General features: G+C 40.3%; 1 protein-coding gene across 2 annotated transcripts in view; it reads left to right on the top strand.

Annotated features, from left to right (window-relative positions):
• cars1 (cysteinyl-tRNA synthetase 1) overlaps positions 1–25,685 on the top strand; it is a 118,335-nt gene that overhangs the window by 36,140 nt on the left and 56,510 nt on the right. For both annotated transcript variants that reach the window (XM_028796020.1, XM_051923454.1), the window contains 5 exons: positions 4,584–4,733; positions 10,841–10,981; positions 12,649–12,737; positions 15,503–15,624; positions 24,712–24,824. In XM_028796020.1, coding sequence (XP_028651853.1) covers positions 4,584–4,733; positions 10,841–10,981; positions 12,649–12,737; positions 15,503–15,624; positions 24,712–24,824 — 615 coding nt within the window. The remainder of the gene's footprint in view (positions 1–4,583; positions 4,734–10,840; positions 10,982–12,648; positions 12,738–15,502; positions 15,625–24,711; positions 24,825–25,685) is intronic.

Here is a 25,685-nt window from a genome sequence, read left to right on the forward strand (position 1 = left end):
AGGAACCAAACCTGGGCAGGGTGCCAACCCACCGCAGGACACACACAAACACACCCACACACCAAGCACACACTAGGGCCAATGTAGAATCTCCAATCCACCTAACCTGCATGTCTTTGGACTGTGGGAGGAAACCGGAGCGCCCGGAGGAAACCCACGCAGACACGGGGAGAACATGCAAACTCCACGCAGGGAGGACCCGGGAAGCGAACCCAGGTCTCCCAACTGCGAGGCAGCAGTGCTACCCACTGCGCCACCATGCCGCCATTTTTTTATATGTTACCCCATAATTTTTAATTTCAGGTTTTCATGGAGTACAGAGATAGTAAACTTTCTGATGGGATGGATGTCCATGGAGACCAACACTGAACTATAGTAAACTGTATAAAAACCATCCATGAAAAAAATCTCACATTACTTCTGTCACATAATTCGTATGTCAAGTAATCCATTTGTAGCCTCACAACATTCAAAACGCACAAATTTGTTGCTAAAATATTGTTAAATACCACTTTTGAGCTTTTGAATTGAGAACAGAACTCTTGACCAATGAAATGAGGCGAAGTCCCTGGTCTTCAATTCAGTAGGTCGATCCTATGTGAATGCACTCCCTATGTGTGTACTGCTGATTTTCCAGGAGTGTTTATTTAGCAGTATTTTAGGTAAAAATGCATGCGTTTTGCACATTATAGGCTTCTGTTATATCTTAAATGCTGTGATGTCTGTTCTCCATGAAAATTTGAAATGAAATATTGTTCTCTGCCATAACTACAGACCACAAAAGGTAAGTAGCATGCAGTGGATTCAGAAAGTATTCAGTTCCTTTCACTTTCTGAACACTTGATCGTGTTGTAGATTTAATTTTAAATAGATACATTTACCATTTTTGCTCATCAATCTACACTCAATAATCCATAATGACAAAGTGAAAACATGTTTTCAAAATAAAGTTGTGCAAATTTATTAAAAATCAAAAACTGAAATTTATAATTTCTAGAAGTATTCAGACCCTTAATTTAGTGCTTTGTAGAAACCCCTTTGGCATCTTCGAGTTTTCTTAGGTAAGTATCTAAAAGCTTTGCATACCTGGATTTGAGCAGTTTATCCCATAATTCCGGGCAGATCCTCTCAACTTCTGTTAGATACCTGCCATCTTCAGGTCCCTCCACTGATGTTCTATGGGGTTAAAGTCTGGTCCACTTAAGGACACTCAGGGACTTGTCCTGAAGCCACTCCAGAGTTGTGTTGGCCCTCAGGTGATTGTCATTCTGAAAGGTGAACTGTTGCCCCACTCTGAGGTGACGTGTGCTCTGGAGCAGGTTTTCTTCCACCTCTTGTATTTGGCTGTGTTCCTTCCTCCTTCCATTCCGACTATAGTCTTCCTTTCCCTGTGGCTGGAAGGCAGCCCCACAGCATGATGCTGCCACCACCATACTTCACCATAGGGATGATGTATTAGGCATATCATGAGCAGTGCCCAGTCTTCATCAGATATAGGCATTGGAGTTCTGCCCAGAGAATTCGCTTTTTTGTCTCATCAGGCCAAAAAATCTTTTTTTCATGCTTTTAGAGTCCTTTCAGCTGCCATGCCTTTTACTCAAAAGCAGCTTTCGTCTAACCATATTACCAGAAACATCTGACTGATAGGGCACTGTTAGTGTGACCATTGGGTTCTTAGTTACTTCCCTGACCAAGGCTCTTCTTGCCTCATCACATTTTTTTACCACAGAGGTCTACAGTGAGTTCCTTGAACTTCATGCGTTTGTTTTTATCCTGACATGCACAATGAATTGTGGAGCCTTCCATACACAGAGGCACATACAGTGCATCCGGAAAGTATTCACAGCACATCACTTTTTCCACATTTTTTAATGTTACAGTCTTATTCCAAAATGGATTAAATTCATTTTTTTCCTCAAAATTCTACACACAACACCCCATAATGACAACGTGTAAAAAGTTTACTTGAGATTTTTGTAAATTTATAAAAAATAAAAAAATTGAGAAAGCACATGTGCATAAGTATTCACAGCCTTTGCCATGAAGCTCAAAATTGAGCTCAGGTGTATCCTGTTTCCCCTGATCATCCTTGAGATGTTTCTGCAGCTTAATTGGAGTCCACCTGTGGTAAATTCAGTTGATTGGACATGATTTGGAAAGGCACACACCTGTCTATATAAGGTCCCACAGTTGACAGTTCATGTCAGAGCACAAACCAAGCATGAAGTCATAGGAATTGCCTGTAGACCTCCGAGACAGGATTGTCTCGAGGCACAAATCTGGGGAAGGTTACAGAAAAATTTCTGCTGCTTTGAAGGTCCCAATGAGCACAGTGGCCTCCATCATCCATAAATGGAAGAAGTTCGAAACCACCAGGACTCTTCCTAGAGCTGGCCGGCCATCTAAACTGAGCGATCGGGGGAGAAGGGCCTTAGTCAAGGAGGTGACCAAGAACCCGATGGTCACTCTGTCAGAGCTCCAGAGGTCCTCTGTGGAGAGAGGAGAACCTTCCAGAAGGACAATCATCTCTGCAGCAATCCACCAATCAGGCCTGTATGGTAGAGTGGCCAGACGGAAGCCACTCCTTAGTAAAAAGCACATGGCAGTCTGCCTGGAGTTTGCCAAAGGGCACCTGAAGGACTCTCAGACCATGAGAAAGAAAATTCTCTGGTCTGATGAGACAAAGATTGAACTCTTTGGTGTGAATGCCAGGCGTCACGTTTGGAGGAAACCTGGCACCATCCCTACAATGAAGCATGGTGGTGGCAGCATCATGCTGTGGGGATGTTTTTCAGCGGCAGGGACTGGGAGACTAGTCAGGATAAAGGGAAAGATGACTGCAGCAATGTACAGAGACATCCTGGATGAAAACCTGCTCCAGAGCGCTCTTGACCTCAGACTGGGGCGACGGTTCATCTTTCAGCAGGACAACAACCCTAAGCACGCAGCCAAGATATCAAAGGAGTGGCTTCAGGACAACTCTGTGAATGTCCTTGAGTGGCCCAGCCAGAGCCCAGACTTGAATCCGATTGAACATCTCTGGAGAGATCTTAAAATGGCTGTGCACCGACGCTTCCCATCCAACCTGATGGAGCTTGAGAGGTGCTGCAAAGAGGAATGGGCGAAACTGGCCAAGGATAGGTGTGCCAAGCTTGTGGCATCATATTCAAAAAGACTTGAGGCTGGAATTGCTGCCAAAGGTGCATCGACAAAGTATTGAGCAAAGGCTGTGAATACTTATGTACATTTCTCAGTTTTTTTTATTTTTAATAAATTTGCAAAAACCTCAAGTAAACTTTTTTCACGTTGTCATTATGGGGTGTTGTGTGTAGAATTCTGAGGAAAAAAATGAATTTAATCCATTTTGGAATAAGGCTGTAACATAACAAAATGTGGAAAAAGTGATGAGCTGTGAATACTTTCTGGATGCACTGTATGCCTTTCAAACGATGTCCAATCAATTCAGTTTGCCACAGGTGGACTCCAGTCAAAATCTAGGCAAATCTCAAGAAGAATCGAGCAAACCAGGTGCCCCTGACCGCAATTAGGAATGCCGCAGTAAAGGATTTGAATACCTTTAGAAATCAGAGGCTTCAGTTTTTGATTTTTAAAAAATTTGCAGATTTTTCTGAAAATGTTTTCAGTTTTTTATGATTGTCTATTGAGTGTAGATTGAGCAAATTCATTCATTAAAAATTAAAGCTACAACATAATTAAGTGTGCAGAAAGTGAAGGGCTCTGAATACATTCTGAATCCACTTTATAGAAAACTAGCTGTCTCCTGTGGCTCCACCCACGTAGTAGTGAAAACGTCAAACGTTGCCACTGTATCTGATCGTGTTTAGCTATAATGGGAGAGCGTCCCCTACGTGGAGAGAAGAGCACATGGCCGTGATATCTCTGCCAGTGATCAGCTACTCTCTAAAACACACGTAGCTGTGATCTCTCTATCAAAAATGTCCTACGTTACTCTTCAACAATCTCTAGATGATGATGTCTGCTGAACAAACAGGTATCACTAGCTAAGCTGAGGCAAGGTACACTGCCACACGTGACGAGAGGTAGACTGACTTGAACAGAGGCTGGAGCGCGAGTGAGGAGGGCCCCACAGGCTCTCCCTCGGATTCTCTCAAATAAATTGGTACCGCAAGAGAACTGTGATACTTAGCATGATGAGAGAAGTCGCAAAATCAACCAGAATGTTCAAGCAAATTATAGAAAAAACCTGATCTAAATCCATTAAGTAGTTCTCTCGTGAAAAGCGGACAGACAGACAGACGTTGGATTTTTGGTTTATATCGATATAGATGTCACTTTGGGTGGAATATTTCATTTACCGTAAATGAATAAAAAAACAGGATGTCTCCCAATTTTGTTTCCATTTTATAATGTTTAAGTCTAAAAGTCAGGAAAAGATTTTTTTTATGATAAACTTAATTTTACAAATTAAGAGATTTATTCATCGATATTAGCATTTTTTAAAGGGAATTTTCGGGAAAAATCCCTGCATGTCCATGCAAGTTTCTACCATGTATTCTGTTCATGTAACTCATTTTTTCTTTTTCTTTCCACCTTTTACTCAGCCTTTTACTGCAAAGTTTAACGAAACAACAGATTTAGATAAGAAGCAAATGCTGGGTCGTCTAAAGGTGGCAGTGGATGCAGCTATTGGACCACTGCAGGAGACTTTGCAGAAAGGAGCAGCAGACAGTGATGTGGTGAGCAAGGCTAAGGTAAGTCCAGGGCATCCTTTCCTGCAGTGTTTTAAATGTTTCTGGAACAGTGTCATGGTATCATAGGTGGCCCACACTGAAAGTACCAGTCTTTCATGTACAATTACAGTCCTTGAGATAATTTGCAGACGTTCTAGAACTATGGTTGAGTCACTGGACTTGAATTCAAAGTGAAACACCATCATCCTTTTTGTCATCATAGTACCAGCTTTAGGAAGTGAGTGTGTATGGTGTGTGTGGTTTTTTTGTCAGCATCCTTTACACCAAAAAATGGGTTAGTATAATAAAAACTTGTCACTCCATGTGTGGAGTTGTCCTTTCTGCCTGGGCAGGGTTTTCTCTCATATCCTAAAGATGTACCTATAAGGTTGATTCAGCCCATATCAGTGGATGGATGTGTGTTTAACAACTTTTTCATCATCTGTGCAATGCCCAGAAGTTATTAAAAGGCAAATAAAATGGTAGGTTATCTTCTAAAAACTGTTGAAGATAAAAGTCAAATATGTAAAGTAATCTGGAATACTGTTTGCAATTCTTTTTTTTTTTATTAATTTTTATTGTAATCAATCCATACAAATAGATCAATTTATAACCAAACAAAATTGAAGACAAATCAAACCCCACCCATGAGAAGGAGAGCTAAGCCAAAGGAGAATTGCTTAGGGCTTTTTAATAAGGCAACAATAAATAAAAGAAAAGGAGAAATAAATATATAGGTAAATAATAGATGGAGAAGGGAATTAAATGCGGTAATAGTTATTTCTCATATTCTAAAATAATATTGATTAGATCCTGCCAGGTTTTGAAAAAATTTTGTACAGATCCTCTAACTGAGAATTTGATTTTTTCCAATTTCAAATAATATAAAACATCGGTTTCCCACTGACTTATCAGAGGAGATTTAGGATTCTTCCAATTTAACAGAATAAGTCTGCGTGCCAAAAGTGTAGTGAATGCAATCACCGTTTGCTTGTCCTTCTTCACTTCAAGTTCGTCTGGAAGAACACAGAACACAGCTGTTAATGGGTTAGGAGGGATTGTGACCCCAAGGCTGTCTGAAAGGCACTTAAAAATTTTGGTCCAAAATGATGTTAATTTGGTGCAGGCCCAGAATATGTGACCCAGTGAGGCAGGAGCTTGGTTGCAGCGTTCGCAGGTTGGATCTTGCCCTGGAAATATTTTGGACAGTTTTAAGCGAGACAGATGTGCTCGATATATAATTTTTAGTTGAATAATTCTATGCCTTGCGTATATGGAGCTCAAGTGAATTCTCTGCTTTGCTACCTTCCACTCCTTTTCTGATATATTGATTAAGAGATCTTCTTCCCAATATCCTCTTGGATCTTTGAAAGGTAGGGACTCTAATAAGATTTTATATAATGCAGAAATGGTGTTTAATTCCCCAAATTTGAGCAGTATTTTTTCCAGCATGGTGGAGGGTGCGAGGTGGGGGAAATCGCGCAATTTCTGTTTAACAAAATTTCTAATTTGAAGATAGTGAAAGAAATGTGTAGCTGGGAGGTTGAATTTTGAGCGTAATTGTTCAAAAGATGGAAATATGTTGTCTATATAAAGATCTCTGAGCATTTTAATCCCAAAACTTTTCCAGGTATTAAAAACTGGATATGTTTGCGAGGGTTGAAAGAGGTGGTTCTCTTGCAGAGGTGCTGCGGATAAAAGATTTTCCATCTTAAAATGCTTTCTAAGTTGGTTCCATATTCTGAGTGAGTAAAACACAATTGGGTTATTAGTATATTGGTGATAACTTGCATTTATTGGAGCGCAGAGCAGGGAGTATAAAGAAGTACTACAGGATTTTACTTCTATTGTGAACCAAGCCTGTGTATGTTCATTTTTTTGTGTCCAGGTTTTTATGGCTTGTATGTTTGCTGCCCAGTAATAAAACTGAAAATTAGGTAAAGCCATGCCACCTTCTGCCTGAGGTCTTTGTAGGGTCGCTCTTCGGATACGTGGGTGTTTTGAGTTCCAAATAAATGAGGTTTTTGTTGAATCTAACTGTTTAAAAAACATTTTTTTTTATATATATATATATATATATATATATATATATATATATATATATTGTTTGCAGTTCTGGTATACAGACTACAAGAAAGATGTAGCAGCCCCTGAACCTGTGTAGAAGAGAGCAACCAAATGCATCCCAGGATTTAAGGATACGTCCTATTGTGACAATCTTTGAGAATGACACCTGTTTAGTTTGAGCAGAGAAGGCTTCATGGGGACCTAATCCGGGTCTTCAAAATGCTCAAAGTCATCGCTAAAGTAGATCCAGCAGCAAACAGCAAATAGTATACTCGGGGACGTCAGTGGAAAATTTGGTGACGTGCATTTTTGAAGCCAGGAATCACTTCTTTATGCAGAGTTATGGGAGTCGTGCAGTAGAAATAGAAACCTGGACAACCTTTAAGTCGTATCTGGTTGAGAAGATTGGGACAGCTTAGCTATTAGCCAAACAAACAAGCCTGATGGACTGAATGGGGGTACTCTTGTTTGTGAATTTTCTTATGTTCTTAATGTAAGCGTGCCCAGGGCTGTCCACCCAGGCTTATTACTTTCCTTTTGCCTGATGTTGCTGTGGTGGACCCGGTTATCTTGGGACTCAACAGCTGAGATGAATAGATAGATGTATGAGTCTGCTTTTCAGGTGCATCCCCAACTTGTTTGTCTGTCGTACTATAGCAATGTAGAAGGAGAAAAAAATGGTTGACTCTTTTCACATTTTGTTTGCATCTGCAAACTTTGTAGCTTTTATTTGTCATATTTATAAAAAGATAGGGTTCTAAGCAAATTTATAAATAAGGTATGAGATGTGGTGTTGTAGGGGTTAACAAAAGGTTAACACTGCTTCCGTCCCAAAATCCTGCTTCTTGAATATGGTGGACAAACCAGCACAAACCTGTCTAAAACCCCCTTCACACCAGCTCTTGGTCACCCTTCTGTAGGTACAAAATCAAGGAAAGAGAGGAAAAGGCTTCAGGCCATGCCAAATATGGTTCATCTTCTTGCAGATGACACGGCACTCCACTGCATTTTTTAGAAACCATCCTGTGAACTGAAGAGAATCTGTTATAAGAAGTTTATTTGATAAAGAAAATGTATGCATCTTATGCCTGGAAGATGGCTGTGTTAAGAAACTGTGCTTATCCATAGTGGCTTAATTGCAAGGAGCCATCCATTTATATAAAAATGTAAGTAAAGAAATTGGACATGTCTTGTGAACTGCCGCATCCCCTTTAGCAGGAAAGGAAGTCCTGTCTGTCATAAAGCTTGGTGACCCCATTCATCCTTCTTGTTTGCACAATGACAATTAGTTCCATGACTCCATATGCTGTGGTAGGTAGGTCGGTAGGTCGGTCGGTCGGTCGGTCGGTCAACTTTTTTACCCCAAGGGGGAAATTTGGCTTTTTACAGCGGCTCTTTAAATAAATAAATACAAAATTAGGTATATATACACACACTATGCTCTGAACCCACACCAGAATAGCTTTATAAATATAGATTTATAAAGAAAAGAAAACTTAAGACTAGACTGTCAGCATTTAGCAGGCATATTGCTGTTGGTGTAAAGGATCCCCCTGTAGCATTTCTGGTCACACTTCCACTGAATAATTTGTTCACTAAAAGTCCTCAGTGTTGATGAGTCGGAGAGAGGATGTGCAACAAAATTCACAATGGCACTGAGTTTTGTTTTAATTCTCTCCTTAACTACTATTTCCAGGGGTTCCACTATGCTCTGAACCCACACCAGAATAACTAAAATGATAGATTTATAAAGAAAAGAAAACTTCTGACTAGACTGTCAGCATTTAGCAGGCATATTGCTGCTGGTATAAAGGAGCCCCCGTCACATTGCTTGTCACACTTCTACTGAATCATTCGTTGGCTGAAAGTCCTCAGTGTTAGTATGTAAGAGAGAGAGGATGTGTAGCATTGTTCATAGAGGCACTCAGATTTTTTTTTAATCCTGTCCGTCACTACTATCTCAGGTGGGTCCAGAATATATCAAATAACTGTGCCTGCCCTTTTAATTAGCTTATTGATTCAGTTGGCCCCTCTTGAAGTGAAATGACCAGGTGTAGAAAACTGCACTGACCATCACAGGATTGTAGAAAACGTGAAGAACATTACTTCCCACATTAAAGGGACACAATCTCCTAAGGAAGAAGTACCTGCTCTGCCCTTCTGTGTTTTCTTTGTGTTCTGAGACAAGTGTAATCTGTCATTAATGTGGACCCCCAAGTACTTGTAGGAATGTGACACCTTTATATTCACTCCCTAAATAGTGACTGCCCATTGAGGCTCTTTGGTGTGATTAAAGTAAATAACCAGTTCCTTGGTTTTGCTGACATTAAGATCTAGACAATTCTCTTTAAACCAAGATAGAAAGCTCTCCACCTGACTCTGTCTCACACGCCCCCCCTTATCAATACACCCCATAAATGCAGAGTCATCTGAGAATTTCTACAAGTGACATGACCTGCTATTATATTTATAGTTGGAGCTGCACAGAGTTAAAGAGAGGGGGAGACAGGACTGTTCCTTGTGGTGCTACAGTGTTGCTCACACAGTCCTTGAGTCTAACAAACTGTGGTCTGCCCAACAGATCTTTCATTATTGAGGACACCATAGGCTTATCCTCCTGCACATCACTGAGTATACCCCTTAACAGGGTTGATGTGGTGCTATTGAGAACACTGGAGAAATCAGAAAATATAATCCTCACAGTTCTGTGTCCAGGTGAGCATAAGCCTTGTGGAGCAGATATATAATCATATCCTCCACTCCAATCTTTGTCTGGTAGGCAAACTGCAGAGGTTTCAGGTGGTCTACCACAGAAGGACTCCAGGACCAGCCTCTTAAAGTTCTTCATGGTGCGAGACCTAAGAGCCATTGGTCTGTAGTCATGAGGTGAAGAGGTGTCTGCCTTCTTTGGAACAAGAACATTGTCGCCATTGTTGCAGAGACTTAAAAATGTCTGCCTGACAACTGTTAAATGAGATAGGTGTGGATTTAATTGAGTTTTAAAGTGCTGAATAGCATTACCAAAAAGTCAAAGGTGAGTGACTGCTAGGAATGATTTTAAATTTTTAGTAACTTAATCAATGATCTTTTTAAATCAAAGTATGTAGGACATTAATGTAGACTCTTCAAAATATGTATTCAAAATATAAGCACCATGGGGGTGCATGAAGTATTTACTTTTAGCTAAATACAAAATCTGAGTTGTGCTGTAATTGTTTTCTTTCTAATTCATCTGGTGATGGTCTGTTATGTCAGCGACGCTTGATGAAATAAAAATTAGTTTAAGACTATCCATCTATCCATCCATTATCCAACCCGCTGAATCCGAACACAGGGTCACGGGGGTCTGCTGGAGCCAATCCCAGCCCACCGCAGGACACACACAAACACACCCACACACCAAGCACACACTAGGGCCAATTTAGAATTGCCAATCCACCTGACCTGCATGTCTTTGGACTGTGGGAGGAAACCGGAGCACCCGGAGGAAACCCACGCAGACACGGGGAGAACATGCAAACTCCACGCAGGGAGGACCCGGGAAGTGAACCCAGGTCTCCCAACTGCGAGGCAGCAGCGCTACCCACTGCGCCACCGTGCCGCCCTAGTTTAAAACTAAGAGCAGCAAATTGTGACTGTTCAGTGAACAGATTCTTTATGGTTTTCACCTTTTAAAACTAGTTTTGTCAAGGAAGTATCAGTGTAATTCTCATTTACCGGCGTTTATTTTGTACCTTTTGCTTTGGCATGTATAATTTTGACTTTATTTAATATCAGTACTGGAAAGTTTACAAAAGTAAAACACATAAACCAAAATGGCACAGTAGGTGTATGGATACTCATGACAAAAACAATGCATGATTTAAAGAGTATATGCTTTTCATTTTAAATGATTACTAAGTGTATGGAGATTTCTTTGAAATTACAGGATAAGATCAACATAATTGATTTCAGTAAGGTAGTCCTGTTTTTCAAAGGTCGTACCTATTAATATTTTATATGTATTTATTTTAGATGGTTTAATGATTATGGCTATACTCTCTGCATTTCTCTGTTTTCAGAAATTGCTGGATGAAGCAAAAGACCTGCTCTCTGACTGGCTAGATCACCAGAATGGAAGCCAAGTGACTGACAACTCCATTTTTTCCATTTTGCCCAAATACTGGGAAGCCGAATACCACAAAGACATGGAAGCACTTAATGTAAGTTATGCTTATCAGACACTATAATTACAAAAACATTTGTTAATAACATACATTTATTTTCCTCAGTCTATAACCCAAAAGCATTTAATTCTGGGTAGGGATGCCATGTCTTGTCCCAGAGCATGCTGAATCAGGAGGTGCAATCGGGTGTACACTACATACATGTAGTTCAGTCTGAACTATTAACATGCACTATATGGCCAAAAGTTTGGACACCTGACCATCGTATTAGCTTGTTGGACATCCCATTCCAAAGCCATGAGCATGAATACAGAGTTGGCCTCTCCTTTGTGGCTATAACAGCCTCCAGTCTTCAGTGTGTTTGTGTGAATTTATGCCCATTCAGCCAAAAGACCATTTGTGAGGTGAGGTACTAATGCTGGACGAGAAGACCTGGCTCACAATCGACATGCCAGTTAATCCCAAAACTGTTCAGTAGGGTAGAGGTCAGAGCTTTCCATGGGCAACTCAAGTTCCTCCATGTCTTTATGGACATGGCTTTGTGCACAATTATGCTGGACCATAAAAGGGCCTTCCCCAAAAACTGTTACCAATAAGTTGCACACGATTGTCTAAAGTGCCTTTTTATGCTGTAGCCTAAACCCTGTCATTATCCTTTCTCCACCAAACTATCCAGTCCAAAAGGTATCTTACTCCTAGCAAGTGTCAAACTCAGATTTTTCCATCAGACTGCCAGATAGTAAAGCGCGATTAATCATTCCAGATAATACATTTCCACTGCTCCACTGAGTCCAATGGTGGTGTGCTTTACATTCTGGTTGACACTTGCCATTGTGCATAGTGGATCTTAGGTTTTTGTGCAGCTGTCATCAAAAATCGCGCAGAAGAAGAAGTACCTCTGGTGCCAGACAATGAAAATGCGTCTGTTTTGTTGTTTTTGAGCTATTACACTTTCATTATTTGAATCACAAATAAATCGAGAAAAGTATGTGTAATTTTAAGTTTATGACTGCTATTTGTTACCACAGAATTAAAAAATACCTTATTTTCCATCATTTTATTCTTTAATCAAAAATCAAAATCTGAAAACTCCTTTCATTTTCGTTTTTTCGTTTTTGCTTCTAAAATGAAATTTCAAATACCAAAAAGTACACGGACCGAGATGGTCCTTAAATAGACAATAAGTCTATTTATATAAATAGTCTCACTGACTACCTTAGAGTATAAGAACGTGTAAGAATTGTGTAATGAGTGTAAGAATTTACAAAAACACTTAAATGAAACACAAAATTACATTCCATAAAATTCAAAGCAAATTGTGATAAAACAGATGCCATGCACCAGGTACATACCAAAAAACAATATGTAGCCTTTCTTTTTTAAAATTTTTGGTTTTAATACTGATAATATAAATAAATCTCTATATTAAGGTACATTAAGAATATTTTAACCTTTTAAAGAAATTCATCAATTTTTCATGTAAAGTTTGTTTATGTAATCTGTTATTTAATTTATTTTAAGTTTTAAAGTTTTAAGTTAGCAATGTGTGGAATCAAAAGCTATTTATTGGTAGCTTGACACTGAATGAACACATACTTTTGATCCATAGTTGATAGCCCCTTACCAACAGACCCCCAAAGTCTGAAATTAAGTAAAGTCTCCCACCACTACACTTACTGAACTGTTTCATTATTTGTGTTCAGGTTCTGCCCCCAGATGTTCTAACCAGAGTCAGTGAATATGTTCCAGAAATTGTGGATTTTGTCAAGAAGGTGATGGAAAACGGTTATGGGTAAGTCGGTGCTTAAACCCAATGAGATATTTAACTCTTAGGGTAATTTATAATTGAGTCTTGAATTTTTGTAGTTGATTTTTGTTCCTAGTTTTTTTAGAGGGTATAATGCCATTAAAACATGTGTCTGGTACTAGCCCCCGTGTAAAGCAGAAAGCAAAACATCTGTTCTTCATATAAAAATATTTAGCAGAATTCGTCTTTCAGGATGTTGTGAACAAAGTCTAAACCACTTTGTACTTATTGTTACTATGTCTTGTTTAATGTTTTTGTCTTAACTTCCGTGCTTAAGAGTAAATGCCATTAGGTCAGTTAGGCTTCATTCAAATTGTAATTAATTACAATCAGTAATTAAGTGTTGTCATCATGTCTGCCCGCTTTTTCAGGTAAATTTCCCAGATTAGCCAGTAATAGGGATTTTATTACAGCTAACTAAATAAATTTTTATTGCACATCATCTGTGGTGATGTGGATTTTCCTATACATTCCTATCTGGGTTTAAGTAAAGGGTTTATTATACTGTACCTGTTACCAAAGCCCACTGTCATACTGATGTTTAGTGTTATGTTACACATGAGCTTGCATCTTCAGTTTCTAAAATATACAAAAATATAAGGAGAGAAATGGCCACTTTTACCATAATTGATGATTTGAGGGTGGGCCAGGCTTACTTCATTTACTCCAACAGAATTTGGGAGGGATATATAGATCAACAGATCAAACTAACAAACAAACTTTATTTGTCCCCAGGAGGAAATCTGGCTTTTTATAGAAGCTCTTTAAATAAATAAATAAATACAGAAATAGGTAGATAAATAAATAAATTAAATATACACATACACCAGAATAACTATAAAACAGGACAAATTAAAAACAAAGAAAAGTTGTGACTTGGCAGTCCCAGTCCCAGTGAGGCGCTATGCAGACGTATCACTGTTGGTATAAAGAAGCCCCCGTCACGTTTCTTGTCACACTTCTACTGAATGATTCGTTGGCTGAAAATCCTCAGTGTTAGTGTGTCAGAGAGATGATGTGCAGCATTGTTCATAGTGACACTCAGTTTTCTTTTAATCCTGTCCATCACTACTGTCTCGGAGGGGTCCAGAGTGTATCCCATAACAGAGGCTGCCCTTTCACTTAGCTTGTTGATTCAGGGGTTCTCCCTTGAAGTGATGTTACCAGCACAGCACATGTTATATTAATTAGAAAATAAATCGGTAACACTTATAGTTTAGGTACTGTACAAATGCATATATTACTCGTTTACCCTTAAATAACAAGACCTTAACAAGGGCTTCTTCTGGTGTTAACAACACTTACAAAGCATCAGTAAAGCAGTTATTCACCTACGCAAGGCGACCTACTAAAATAACTTCACTTTGGAACAGTCAGAGGTACCTTAAGTGAGACATTTCTCTTGATACTGCATACTTCATTATAAAACCTGCAAATCCTTCATATTAACAAGTAATTTTGCCAGCATACCAAAGAATCTTATTATGCCAAAATGTTCAGAGATGAATAACCCTTCTACTGATGTTTTATAAGTGTATTAAAGACCAAAAGAGGCCATTGCTAAGCTCTTGATACATAAGAGTAAATGAATAACAGATACATTTTTGAAGTACCTAAACTAAAGTGTTACCAATCTATCATTTAGCACGTTTACTTGCACTTAAATAACCTGGCTATTCACAGAAATCTGATTTCTAAAATGGCATGTAAAATTAGGTTCTTCTGAGTATCCGGATTAGCAGAGGTAGATTTCTCCATGAATAATCTGATTATATGGCCATGTTAACCCACAACTGGGTTATTGTTAAGGATTTTGTAGTCGGCGCAGGTCTGTTGCACCATCAGCTTGTGTGTGTTTTTGCTTTGCTCGTGCTTTCAGCAGCCATAGGTAGAACTGTCCACAAAAAGCAATTTCAGAGGCTAATGTTTGGACAATCACTTTATTCCTTCTCTTGGCTAAAATAATCTCTCTCATTATTTCAGAAATTGCTAAATTTATGTCGATGAGCTGAATGTACAAAGGTTAACTTGGCAACATAGTCTCGAGAGCAGTAGGGTAACATGTTAAATTTAATGTGTGTTTTATTTTTTAAAGCAATGACTAACCTAGCTCAATGCTTATTGAATTTAAAAATACCTGTATTATTATTATTATTATTCCCATAACATTGAATGTAAGTCTAGAAGCACACATGCCGGTCCTAAGCAAGGTTCAATCGCACAGCCAAGTAGAAACGAGTTTGCTGTGTGCAATCTGGTAACAGAAACCTATAAACAAAGCGTCAGTTTGACTAGATATGTACAGTATATAAAACACAAGGAAATGATCACAGACGCCAAGCTTATTTTCAGATTCACGGTGGCCAATGACAACATTTAACTCTTTTATGTGTAGTTTAATGACATTGCAGTGGGTTGCCAAAGGAGAACTCCAGAAGATTCCTTGCGCTTATAAATGCGGATTATCGAGAAGTCAGGTTTCTGCCTCAACTGGGTTATTCACCCTAACCTGATTATGTGTGTCAGTGTAAACGCACTGACTTAGACTGCAAGTGTATATCATTAAAATAAAAGTTTGATAATACTTACTGTACATAATTGTTTTCACATAAAAAATCAATTTCGCTGATTTCTTTTGTCAATCTCCATGAGACAAAGTTGCTTGGATGCTCCTGTTTGTTTGAAGCGTCTGAGCTTTTACTTTTTTCATTTGCCTTTTCTGTTTCCTCCTTTGATTTCTCTTTTTACAGATACGTCTCAAATGGTTCTGTCTATTTTGACACGGTGAAATTTGATGCTAGTGAAAAACATTCCTATGCCAAACTGGTTCCAGAGGCTGTAGGAGATCAAAAAGCACTTCAGGAGGGTGAAGGTATGGAGAGGCTAATACTTGCCAATGTGATGCTTATAATATTCTGAAGCTTTAGGTTTTCCTTCTTATTTTGCAGTCAGCAGGGATGTTTTTAGCATCTCATCCAGTATCTTTATAGTCAAGCAGCATTCACCAGTCCTGCTGTCCAAATACTATTTGAGCCAGCATTATGCACTGTTTAACTGAATGGGAATTACAGCCACTGCTCGATTAACATATTGACTGCTGGACCATTTATTACTAGCACGCTGCAATATACTGTAGGTTGTGAAATGAATAGACCTTGACACCAAAAGGAGGTTTGCGGCAGCCACATGTATAATTGAGTAAGGTTGTAAATATGAAGATTTGGTAACACCGAAGTGTACAGGTTGAGCCCAACAACAGAACTGAGTGCAAATAGAGGATGACTGGCTTTTAAAACATGTTGGCAGAAGTGACATCATCTGGGCCCGGAACCGGAAGTGACATTCTGGGTTGCAAAACCAGAAGTGACGTCATTGGGCCAGAACTGGAAGTTTCGTTGTTGGAATTGGTTGGAATTTCCCATGTTTGGTCTGCAGAGATAAAAGAGAAAGGTTTACTGCACTCTGCCACCCTCTGTCCTAGTGTGGAATTACCTTCTTTTGGTTCTTCTAGCTGCCTCCCATGCGCGCGTGTGTGTGTGACAAGGTCTAATCTCTCTCATATATGAAGAATAATGAACTCTATCAAAATACTTAACAAAAAAACAAACAAAGAAATGTTTTAGAAAGCAATGGTTTTATTATCAACAGTAATTGTCAAAAATGTAAAGAAACTTAATTACTTTATTTTGACCAACAACATGACTAAAAGTCTCCATTTCAATGATAGTCCTAGAAGCATGGCACCATGCACAGTGCGGGCTTAGAAGCACGTGCCATAAATATAACACATTTCTTTGCGCTGTCCACACTTTTTACACACAACACATTGGTAGTTGGTGACTTTTTGCACTTGGTGGGCAGAAGAATGTCCATGTAGTGCTGTCATGACAAGACGGACGTCTTATGATGAAGAAATGCCTCCAGGGCAGCAATCTGCATCAGTGCCAGAGCCTATAGTACAAGTTCCACATCATCCAATTAATTGCCACTATCCTGATCGGTGTCATTATCATTAAAATATTCATCTTGCAACAAATCTAATTGTTTGAAAACATCAACAGACTTATCCCTTTTTTATGGCAACATAACTATAGACTGTCTATTTATAGCACTATTTTCAGGAAGCTGTTCCATCTTAAAAATAAATAAATTATATTACTATTCACTAGATGACAGCACTATAGTAGATAACTGAGACATGGCAGCAAAGCTCACCAGCAAGCTAGCTGTGCCTATAGTGGCTGAGTACTTAAATACATACGAGTTGTATCGTAAGTTACCTCTTGACAGGCTCAGTGAGATACGACTTAACTCATACCTCGCGTTCAAAGTGTTAGGGGGCAATGTAAGTGGTAAGCAGGTTAACTGTAATAAAAATTAATAAGAGGATATTTGTCAAAGAGCAAATTCAGTTTTATACCAAACGCTGTTATATATTCCTGATTTGTTGTACTTTTGTTATTTTATCATCCTTGGATAATGTCTGTTGAAAGTTAAATCCTCTGCTGGATATTAAATGTACAGTGCATCTGGAAAGTATTCACAGCGCATCACTTTTTCCACATTTTATGTTACAGCCTTATTCCAAAATGGATTAAATTAGTTTTTTTCCCTCAGAATTCTACACACAACACCCCATAATGACAACGTGAAAAAAGTTTACTTGAGGTTTTCGCAAATTTATTAAAAATAAAAAAACTGAGAAATCCCATGTACATAAGTATTCACAGCCTTTGCTCAATACTTTGTCGATGCACCTTTGGCACCAATTACAGCCTCAAGTCTTTTTGAATATGATGCCACAAGCTTGGCACACCTATCCTTGGCCAGTTTCGCCCATTCCTCTTTGCAGCACCTCTCAAGCTCCATCAGGTTGTATGGGAAATGTCGGTGCACAGCCATTTTAAGATCTCTCCAGAGATGTTCAATGGGATTCAAGTCTGGGCTCTGGCTGGGCCACTCAAGGACATTCACAGAGTTGTCCTGAAGCCACTCCTTTGATGTCTTGGCTGTGTGCTTAGGGTCGTTGGCCTGCTGAAAGATGAACCGTCGCCCCAGTCTGAGGTCAAGAGCGCTCTGGAGCAGGTTTTCATCCAGGATGTCTCTGTACATTGCTGCAGTCATCTTTCCCTTTGTCCTGACTAGTCTCCCAGTCCCTGCTGCTGAAAAACATCCCCACAGCATGATGCCGCCACCACCGTGCTTCACTGTAGGGATGGTATTGGCCTGGTGATGAGCGGTACCTGGTTTCCTCCAAACGTGATGCCTGGCATTCACACCAAAGAGTTCAATCTTTGTCTCATCAGACCAGAGAATTTTCTTTCTCATGGTCTGAGAGTCCTTCAGGTGCCTTTTGGCAAACTCCAGGCGGGCTGCCATGTGCCTTTTACTAAGGAGTGGCTTCCGTCTGGCCACTCTACCATACAGGCCTGATTGGTGGATTGCTGCAGAGATGGTTGTCCTTCTGGAAGGTTCTCCTCTCTCCACAGAGGACCTCTGGAGCTCTGACAGAGTGACCATCAGGTTCTTGGTCACCTCCCTGACTAAGGCCCTTCTCCCCCGATCGCTCAGTTTAGATGGCCGGCCAGCTCTAGGAAGAGTCCTGGTGGTTTTGAACTTCTTCCAATTACGGATGATGGAGGCCACTGTGCTCATTGGGATCTTCAAAGCAGCAGAAATTTTTCTGTAACCTTCCCCAGATTTGTGCCTCGAGACAATCCTGTCTCGGAGGTCTACAGACAATTCCTTTGACTTCATACATGGTTTGTGCTCTGACATGAACTGTCAACTGTGGGACCTTATATAGACAGGTGTGTGCCTTTCCAAATCATGTCCAATCAACTGAATTTACCACAGGTGGACTTCAATTAAGCTGCAGAAACATCTCAAGGATGATCAGGGGAAACAGGATGCACCTGAGCCCAATTTTGAGCTTCATGGCAAAGGCTGTGAATACTTATGTACATGTGCTTTCTCAATTTTTTTATTTTTAATCCATCCATCCATCCATCCTCTTCCGCTTATCTGAGGTCGGGTCGCTGGGGCAGCAGCTTGAGCAGAGATGCCCAGACTTCCCTCTCTCCAGCCACTTCTTCTAGCTCTTCCGGGAGAATCCCTAGGCATTCCCAGGCCAGCCGAGAGACATAGTCCCTCCAGTGTGTCCTGGGTCTTCCCCGGGGCCTCCTCCCGGTTGGACGTGCCCGGAACACCTCACCAGGGAGGCGTCTAGGAGGCATCCTGATCAGATGCCCGAGCCACCTCATCTGACTCCTCTCGATGCGGAGGAGCAGCGGCTCTACTCTGAGCCCCTCCCGGATGACTGAGCTTCTCACCCTATCTTTAAGGGAGAGCCCAGACACCCTGCGGAGGAAACTAATTTCAGCCGCTTGTATTTGCAATCTCGTTCTTTCGGTCACTACCCATAACTCAAGACCATAGGTGAGGGTAGGAACATACAGGTGTTGGTCATAAAATTAGAATATCAGGACAAAGTTGATTTATTTAAGTAATTCCATTCAAAAAGTGAAACTTGTATATTAGATTCATTCGTTACACACAGACTGATGTATTTCAAATGTTTATTTCTTTTAATTTTGATGATTATAACTGACAACTAATGAAAGTCCCAAATTCAGTATCTCGTAAAATTAGAATATTGTGAAAAGGTTCAATATTGAAGACACCTGGTGCCACACTCTAATCAGCTAATTAACTCAAAACACCTGCAAAAGCCTTTAAATGGTCTCTCAGTCTAGTTCTGTAGGCTACACAATCATGGTGAAGACTGCTGACTTGACAGTTGTCCAAAAGACGACCATTGACACCTTGCACAAGGAGGGCAAGACACAAAAGGTCATTGCTAACGAGGCTGGCTGTTCACAGAGCTCTGTGTCCAAGCACATTAATAAAGAGGGGAAGGGAAGGACAAGATGTGGTAGAAAAAAGTGTACAAGCAATAGGGATAACCGCACCCTGGAGAACATTGTGAAACAAAAGCCATTCAAAAATGTGGGGGAGATTCACAAAGAGTGGACTGCAGCTGGAGTCAGTGCTTCAAGAACCACCACGCACAGACGTATGCAAGACATGGGTTTCAGCTGTCGCATTCCTTGTGTCAAGCCACTCTTGAACAAGAGACAGCGTCAGAAGCGTCTCGCCTTTGGACTGCTGCTGAGTGGTCCAAAGTTATATTCTCTGATGAAAGTAAATTTTGCATTTCCTTTGGAAATCAAGGTCCCAGAGTCTGGAGGAAGAGAGGAGAGGCACAGAATCCATGTTGCTTGAGGTCTAGTGTAAAGTTTCCACAGTTAGTGATGGTTTGGGGTGCCATGGCATCTGCTGGTGTTGGTCCATTGTGTTTTCTGAGGTCCAAGGTCAACGCAGCCATCTACCAGGAAGTTTTAGAGCACTTCATGCTCCCTGCTGCTGACGAACATTATGGAGATGCAGATTTCATTTTCCAACAGGACCTGGCATCTGCACACAGTGCCAAAGCTACCAGTACCTGGTTTAAGGACCATGGTATCCCTGTTCTTGATTGGCCAGCAAACTCGCCTGACCTTAACCCCATAGAAAATCTATGGGGTATTGTGAAGAGGAAGATGCAATACACCAGACCCAACAATTCAGAAGAGCTGAAGGCCACTATCAGAGCAACATGGGCTCTCATAACACCTGAGCAGTGCCACAGACTGATCGACTCCATGCCACGCCGCATTGCTGCAGTAATCCAGGCCAAAGGAGCCCCAACTAAATATTGAGTGCTGTACATGCTCATACTTCTCATGTTCATACCTTTCAGTTGGCCAACATTTCTAAAAATCCTTTTTTTGCATTGGTCTTAATTGATATTCTAATTTTCCGAGATACTGAATTTGGGACTTTCATTAGTTGTCAGTTATAATCATCAACATTAAAAGAAATAAACATTTGAAATACATCAGTCTGTGTGTAATGAATGAATCTAATATACAAGTTTCACATTTTGAATGAAATTACTGAAATAAATCAACTTTGTCATGATATTCTAATTATATGACCAGCACCTGTAGATCGACTGGTAAATTGAGAGCTTTGCCTTACGGCTCAGCTCCTTTTTCACCACGACAGACCGATGCAGAGCCCTCATCACTGCGGATGCCGCACCGATCCGCCTGTCGATCTCACGCTCCATTCTTCCCTCACTCGTGAACAAGACCCCAAGATTCTTGAACTCCTCCACTTGAGGCAGGATCTCGCTCCCAACTCTGAGAGGGCACTCCACCCTTTTCCGGCTGAGGACCATGGTCTTGGATTTGGAGGTGCTGATTCCCATCCCAGCCGCTTCACACTCAGCTGCGAACCAATCCAGAGAGAGCTGAAGACCACGGCCTGATGAAGCAAACAGGACAACATCATCTGCAAAAAGCAGTGACCCAATCCTGAGTCCACCAAACCAGACCCCCTCAACACCCTGGCTGCGCCTAGAAATTCTGTCCATAAAAGTTATGAACAGAATCTGTGACAAAGGGCAGCCCTGGCGGAATCCAACTCTCACTGAAAACGGGTTTGACTTACTGCCGGCAATGTGGACCAAGCTCTGACACCTTATCAGGGGGTCCGGTACCCCATACTCCCGGAGCACCCCCCACAGGATTCCCCGAGGGACACAGTGGAATGCCTTTTCCAAGTCCACAAAACACATGTAGACTGGTTGGGTGAACTCCCATGCACCCTCCAGGACTCTGCTAAGGGTGTAGAGCTGGTCCACTGCTCCGCGACCAGGACGAAAACCACACTGTTCCTCCTGAATCCGAGGTTCAACTATCCTTCGGACCCTCCTCTCCAGAACCACCGAATAGACTTTTCCAGGGAGGCCGTGGAGTGTGATTCTGTGATTCTACAAATTCTGTAGTTGGAACACACCCTCCGGTCCCCCTTCTTAAAGAGGGGGACCACCACCCCGGTCTTCCAATCCAGAGGCACTGTCTGTTATGTCCAGGCGATGTTGCAGAGACGTGTCAATCAAGACAGCCCTACAACATCCAGAGCCTTGAGGAACTCCGGGCGTATCTCATCCACCCCCGGGGCCCTGCCTCCAAGGAGTTTTTTGACCACCTCAGTGACCTCAGTCCCAGAGATGGGGAAGCCCACCTCCGAGTCCCGAGGCTCTGCTTCCTCATTGGAAAGCATGTTAGTGGGATTGAGGAGGTCTTCGAAGTACTTCCCCCACCGACCCACAATGTCCCGAGTCGAGGTCAGCAGCGCACCATCCCCACCATATACAGTGTTGACACTGCACTGCTTCCCCCTCCTGAGACGCCGGACGGTGGACCAGAATCTCCTCGAAGCCGTCCAAAAGTCGTTCTCCATGGCCTCCCCAAACTCCTCCGATACCCGAGTTTTTGCCTCAGCAACCACTGAAGCCGCATTCCGCTTGGCCTGCCGGTACCTATTAGCTGCCTCCAGAGTCCCACAGGACAAAAGGGACCGGTAGGACTCCTTCTTCAGCTTGACCGCATCCATCACCGCCGGTGTCCACCAATGGAAGTCCGATGACACGACCACAAAGTCGATCAACGAACTGAGGCCTAGGGTGTCCCAGTGCCAAGTGCACATATGAACACCTTTATGCTTGAACATGGTGTTTGTTATGGACAATCTGTGACGAGCACAGAAGTCCAATAACAAAACTCCACTCGGGTTCAGATCGGTTCCTCCCAATCACACCCATTATTTTAATCATTATTAAATTTATTTTTAATAAATTTGCAAAAACCTCAAGTAAATTTTTTTCACGTTGTCATTATGGGGTGTTGTGTGTAGAATTCTGAGGAAAAAAATCAATGTAATCCATTTTGGAATAAGGCTGTAACATAACAAAATATGGAAAAAGTGATACGCTGTGAATACTTTCCGGATGCACTGTAATTATAATAAAGTAAGTTTATGTTAAATTTTTTCCCTTCTCTATTTTGACTAGTTTTCTTCTAACTGTAATTTTAGTTTATTTTATGAGTACCAGCTAATTGGACTTTAAACGTATAATAGATGACATAAAGGCAATTATTTTTTCTGTAGTGTGTAATTTGTGCATACTGAAGACAACCACTAAATTAATGTAGTAGAAAGTAAGAAATCCTTATCGAGCCTGTACTTTTAATAAAATCAAAGTCTGTTTTGTAATTTATTATGCTTGTTTACCTTGGTGCAGGAAGACTGTTACTGTACTCCATCTATACTCATGACAATATTTAAACTACTGCTGCTGCCTTCTAAAGCCAGCCCAGCGGGGAATCCAAGAAGCAATGAGACTTGTTGATGAGTGGTGATTGGTTAATCATTTGGTTGTAATGTGTTGGCATTGCTTGAAATGCTAAAATGATGAGCATTTTTTAATTGGAATAAACCTGTTTTTGGTTAAGGTTATAAAAGGTGAACCTAATTAATAACTCAAACTAAGACTCCATACTATAACTTAAAGTTAGCTTTGTACATAGAAATAAACCTTTGAGTGGTAATAAATGTTTGTTTCTATCAATTAAAATAAAAAATACCTTTAGCAATAACTCAGGTAATTACAGGAGTTTTGGAATAATTTCATTTTCTGTACTTGAGTAAAATAATACAGGACAACACAACATAAAAACCTACTCTAAATCAGAATTCCCCTAGCATGTTTGGCGTTGTGACACTCTTTTTACCCCATGCAGGTGTCTTCATGACGTCAAAAGGGTGGGTTGGGATCCCCATTAGTGAAGTAAGGATAAACCTCTCTAGGGGGGGCGGGGGGTGTTAAGTGTGATCGTCAAATTGGTGTCGCCCTTAGTGAAGCGAGCACAATTGGCAGCACGGAGACCCACTTTTCATCTCACTACCGATTTAAACCAGCAGAAACTCGCGACCCACTGGCAGTGGCCTGGTGGTTTAGAAACGCTGCTCTAGATAGTAAGCCACCTTGTTGCTTTGCACATCTTCATTTTGCACTTGCTGGCTCAACTGACAGAATGTCTTTAGACTGATAGAGGAAATCAAACTAGCTAGAACAAACCTGAGTGTGAATGGGGAGAATATACATGTGAAAGTCACTCCAGACAAGATTTAGATATGGCAGTGTGTGTGTGTGTGTGTATATATAAAAAAATGATGTGTGTGTATATATTGTCTAAGTAGTTTTTCAGCGGGTATAGTAAGTAACTCTGTCTGTTCCAACTCTGCTTTAAGACACACAGAGGGTTTTTAAGTAATCAGTAGAAGTTGGGACACCTGTGCAAATTGTTTGGTTCAACTTGCAAGGCTTCATTTAAGGCCCATTTTGTAATACTCTGAAATAATCTTTTGTTTTCAGTTTTTGCTAACCTAAACTTTAAATTTGAACCTCTGGCAGTTTACTGCTTACCTTTTCACCATTTTAGGTCATTCATTGCATTTTAACTGATAAATAATTAAATTTGAAGAAATAACTGGAAAAACTGAGGTTTTCTAAAACTTTTGACTGGTAGTGTGGAGTGTGTGTGTGTGTGTGTGTGTATGTTTGTGTATATGTGTGAATTAGAACCCCTTAATTTTCTTTGCATGCATTTTGCACTTTATATACTTCTGTTATATCAGAAATTTTATCTCTGTTCTGTATGAAAGCATGAGATTAAATATTGTTCTCTGCTGTAACCTCAAATTACATGGGCTAAGTAACATACAGTTGATTCAGAAAGTATTCAGACCCCATCACTTTCTGCACTTTTCGTGTTGTTTATTTAATTTGAAATGGATAAATTTGCCATTTTTACCCATCAATCTTTAATCAGTAACCCATAATGACAAAGTGAAAACATGTTTGCAGAAAGGTTTGCAAGTTTAAAAAAATCATAAACTGAAATCGAATTTAAGTGCACAATCATTCCTAAAATGCATTAGAATGGATTCCACCACAGAAGAGCGGTGTGCAGTATAAAGTAAAATTTCTTTGTTTTTCTTAATGCAGGTGATCTTAGTATTTCAGCCGATCGTCTGAGTGAGAAGAGGTCTCCTAATGATTTTGCACTGTGGAAGGCTTCCAAGCCTGGAGAACCATCTTGGGATTCTCCCTGGGGAAAGGTAGGAAAGAAGAATAAGAATGTATTTATATTTTACAAGTGGAAATATTTCTGTGGACAATATGGACAGATATGTTTTCTTTCCAAAGCTGTTCTTCAGACAGAGGTTGCCATTTTAAGTTTTATGTGAGGTGGTTACTGTATGGAAGGTATTTTCTGCAAAAAAGGATATTCAAATTAAAATTATAAAATGAAAATGCAATCTTTGTTTTCCATTTGTTTTTCCAGTCTGTGTACTCAGATGCTGTACAAAATAAAATAAAACAAAGTAACACCATCACTTTAATTTTCCACGCACATTAGAGTCATTTGTGAAAAATTTAAAAATAAAATTAGATCATCCTTTTGTCATTTCATTTTCCATAATCGTCTTTGGTGTGTCAGTGTCATAATGAAAATGAAAATGCAATCCCCACTTCAGATTTGTATTTTCTTCATGACATGCATAATAACTGCTAAATGAAAATGAAAATTTAATATTACCTAATATTTTCTTTTCCTTTAGGTTTGCAGTACAAATGTGACAAAATTTAAACAACACTCAAAATGCATAAATCAGTCTAAAAGTCCTCATTTGGAGTTTCGTTTTCTACCTGAACAGCAATGAAGCTTCAAAAATGTGAAGCCAAACACAAATAAGCACTGGCGCCACCGGCTGCTCATTGAATTTTCATTTTCCACTTTGCATTTTCAGTTTCAAGTTCTCAGCATGCAAATATATTTTAATTAGCACGGTTTTAAGACTTCAGCATGACTGATGCATTTTTGGAAGGTACCAACAGCTTCTAATAAGATGGGAAGTGGTGTCAAAATGATTAAATCATTAAATTCATATTTGTTAATGGAACCATCTGTTATTTTA

Source organism: Erpetoichthys calabaricus, chromosome 2 (genome assembly GCF_900747795.2).
Source record: "Erpetoichthys calabaricus chromosome 2, fErpCal1.3, whole genome shotgun sequence".
NCBI lineage: Eukaryota > Metazoa > Chordata > Cladistia > Polypteriformes > Polypteridae > Erpetoichthys > Erpetoichthys calabaricus.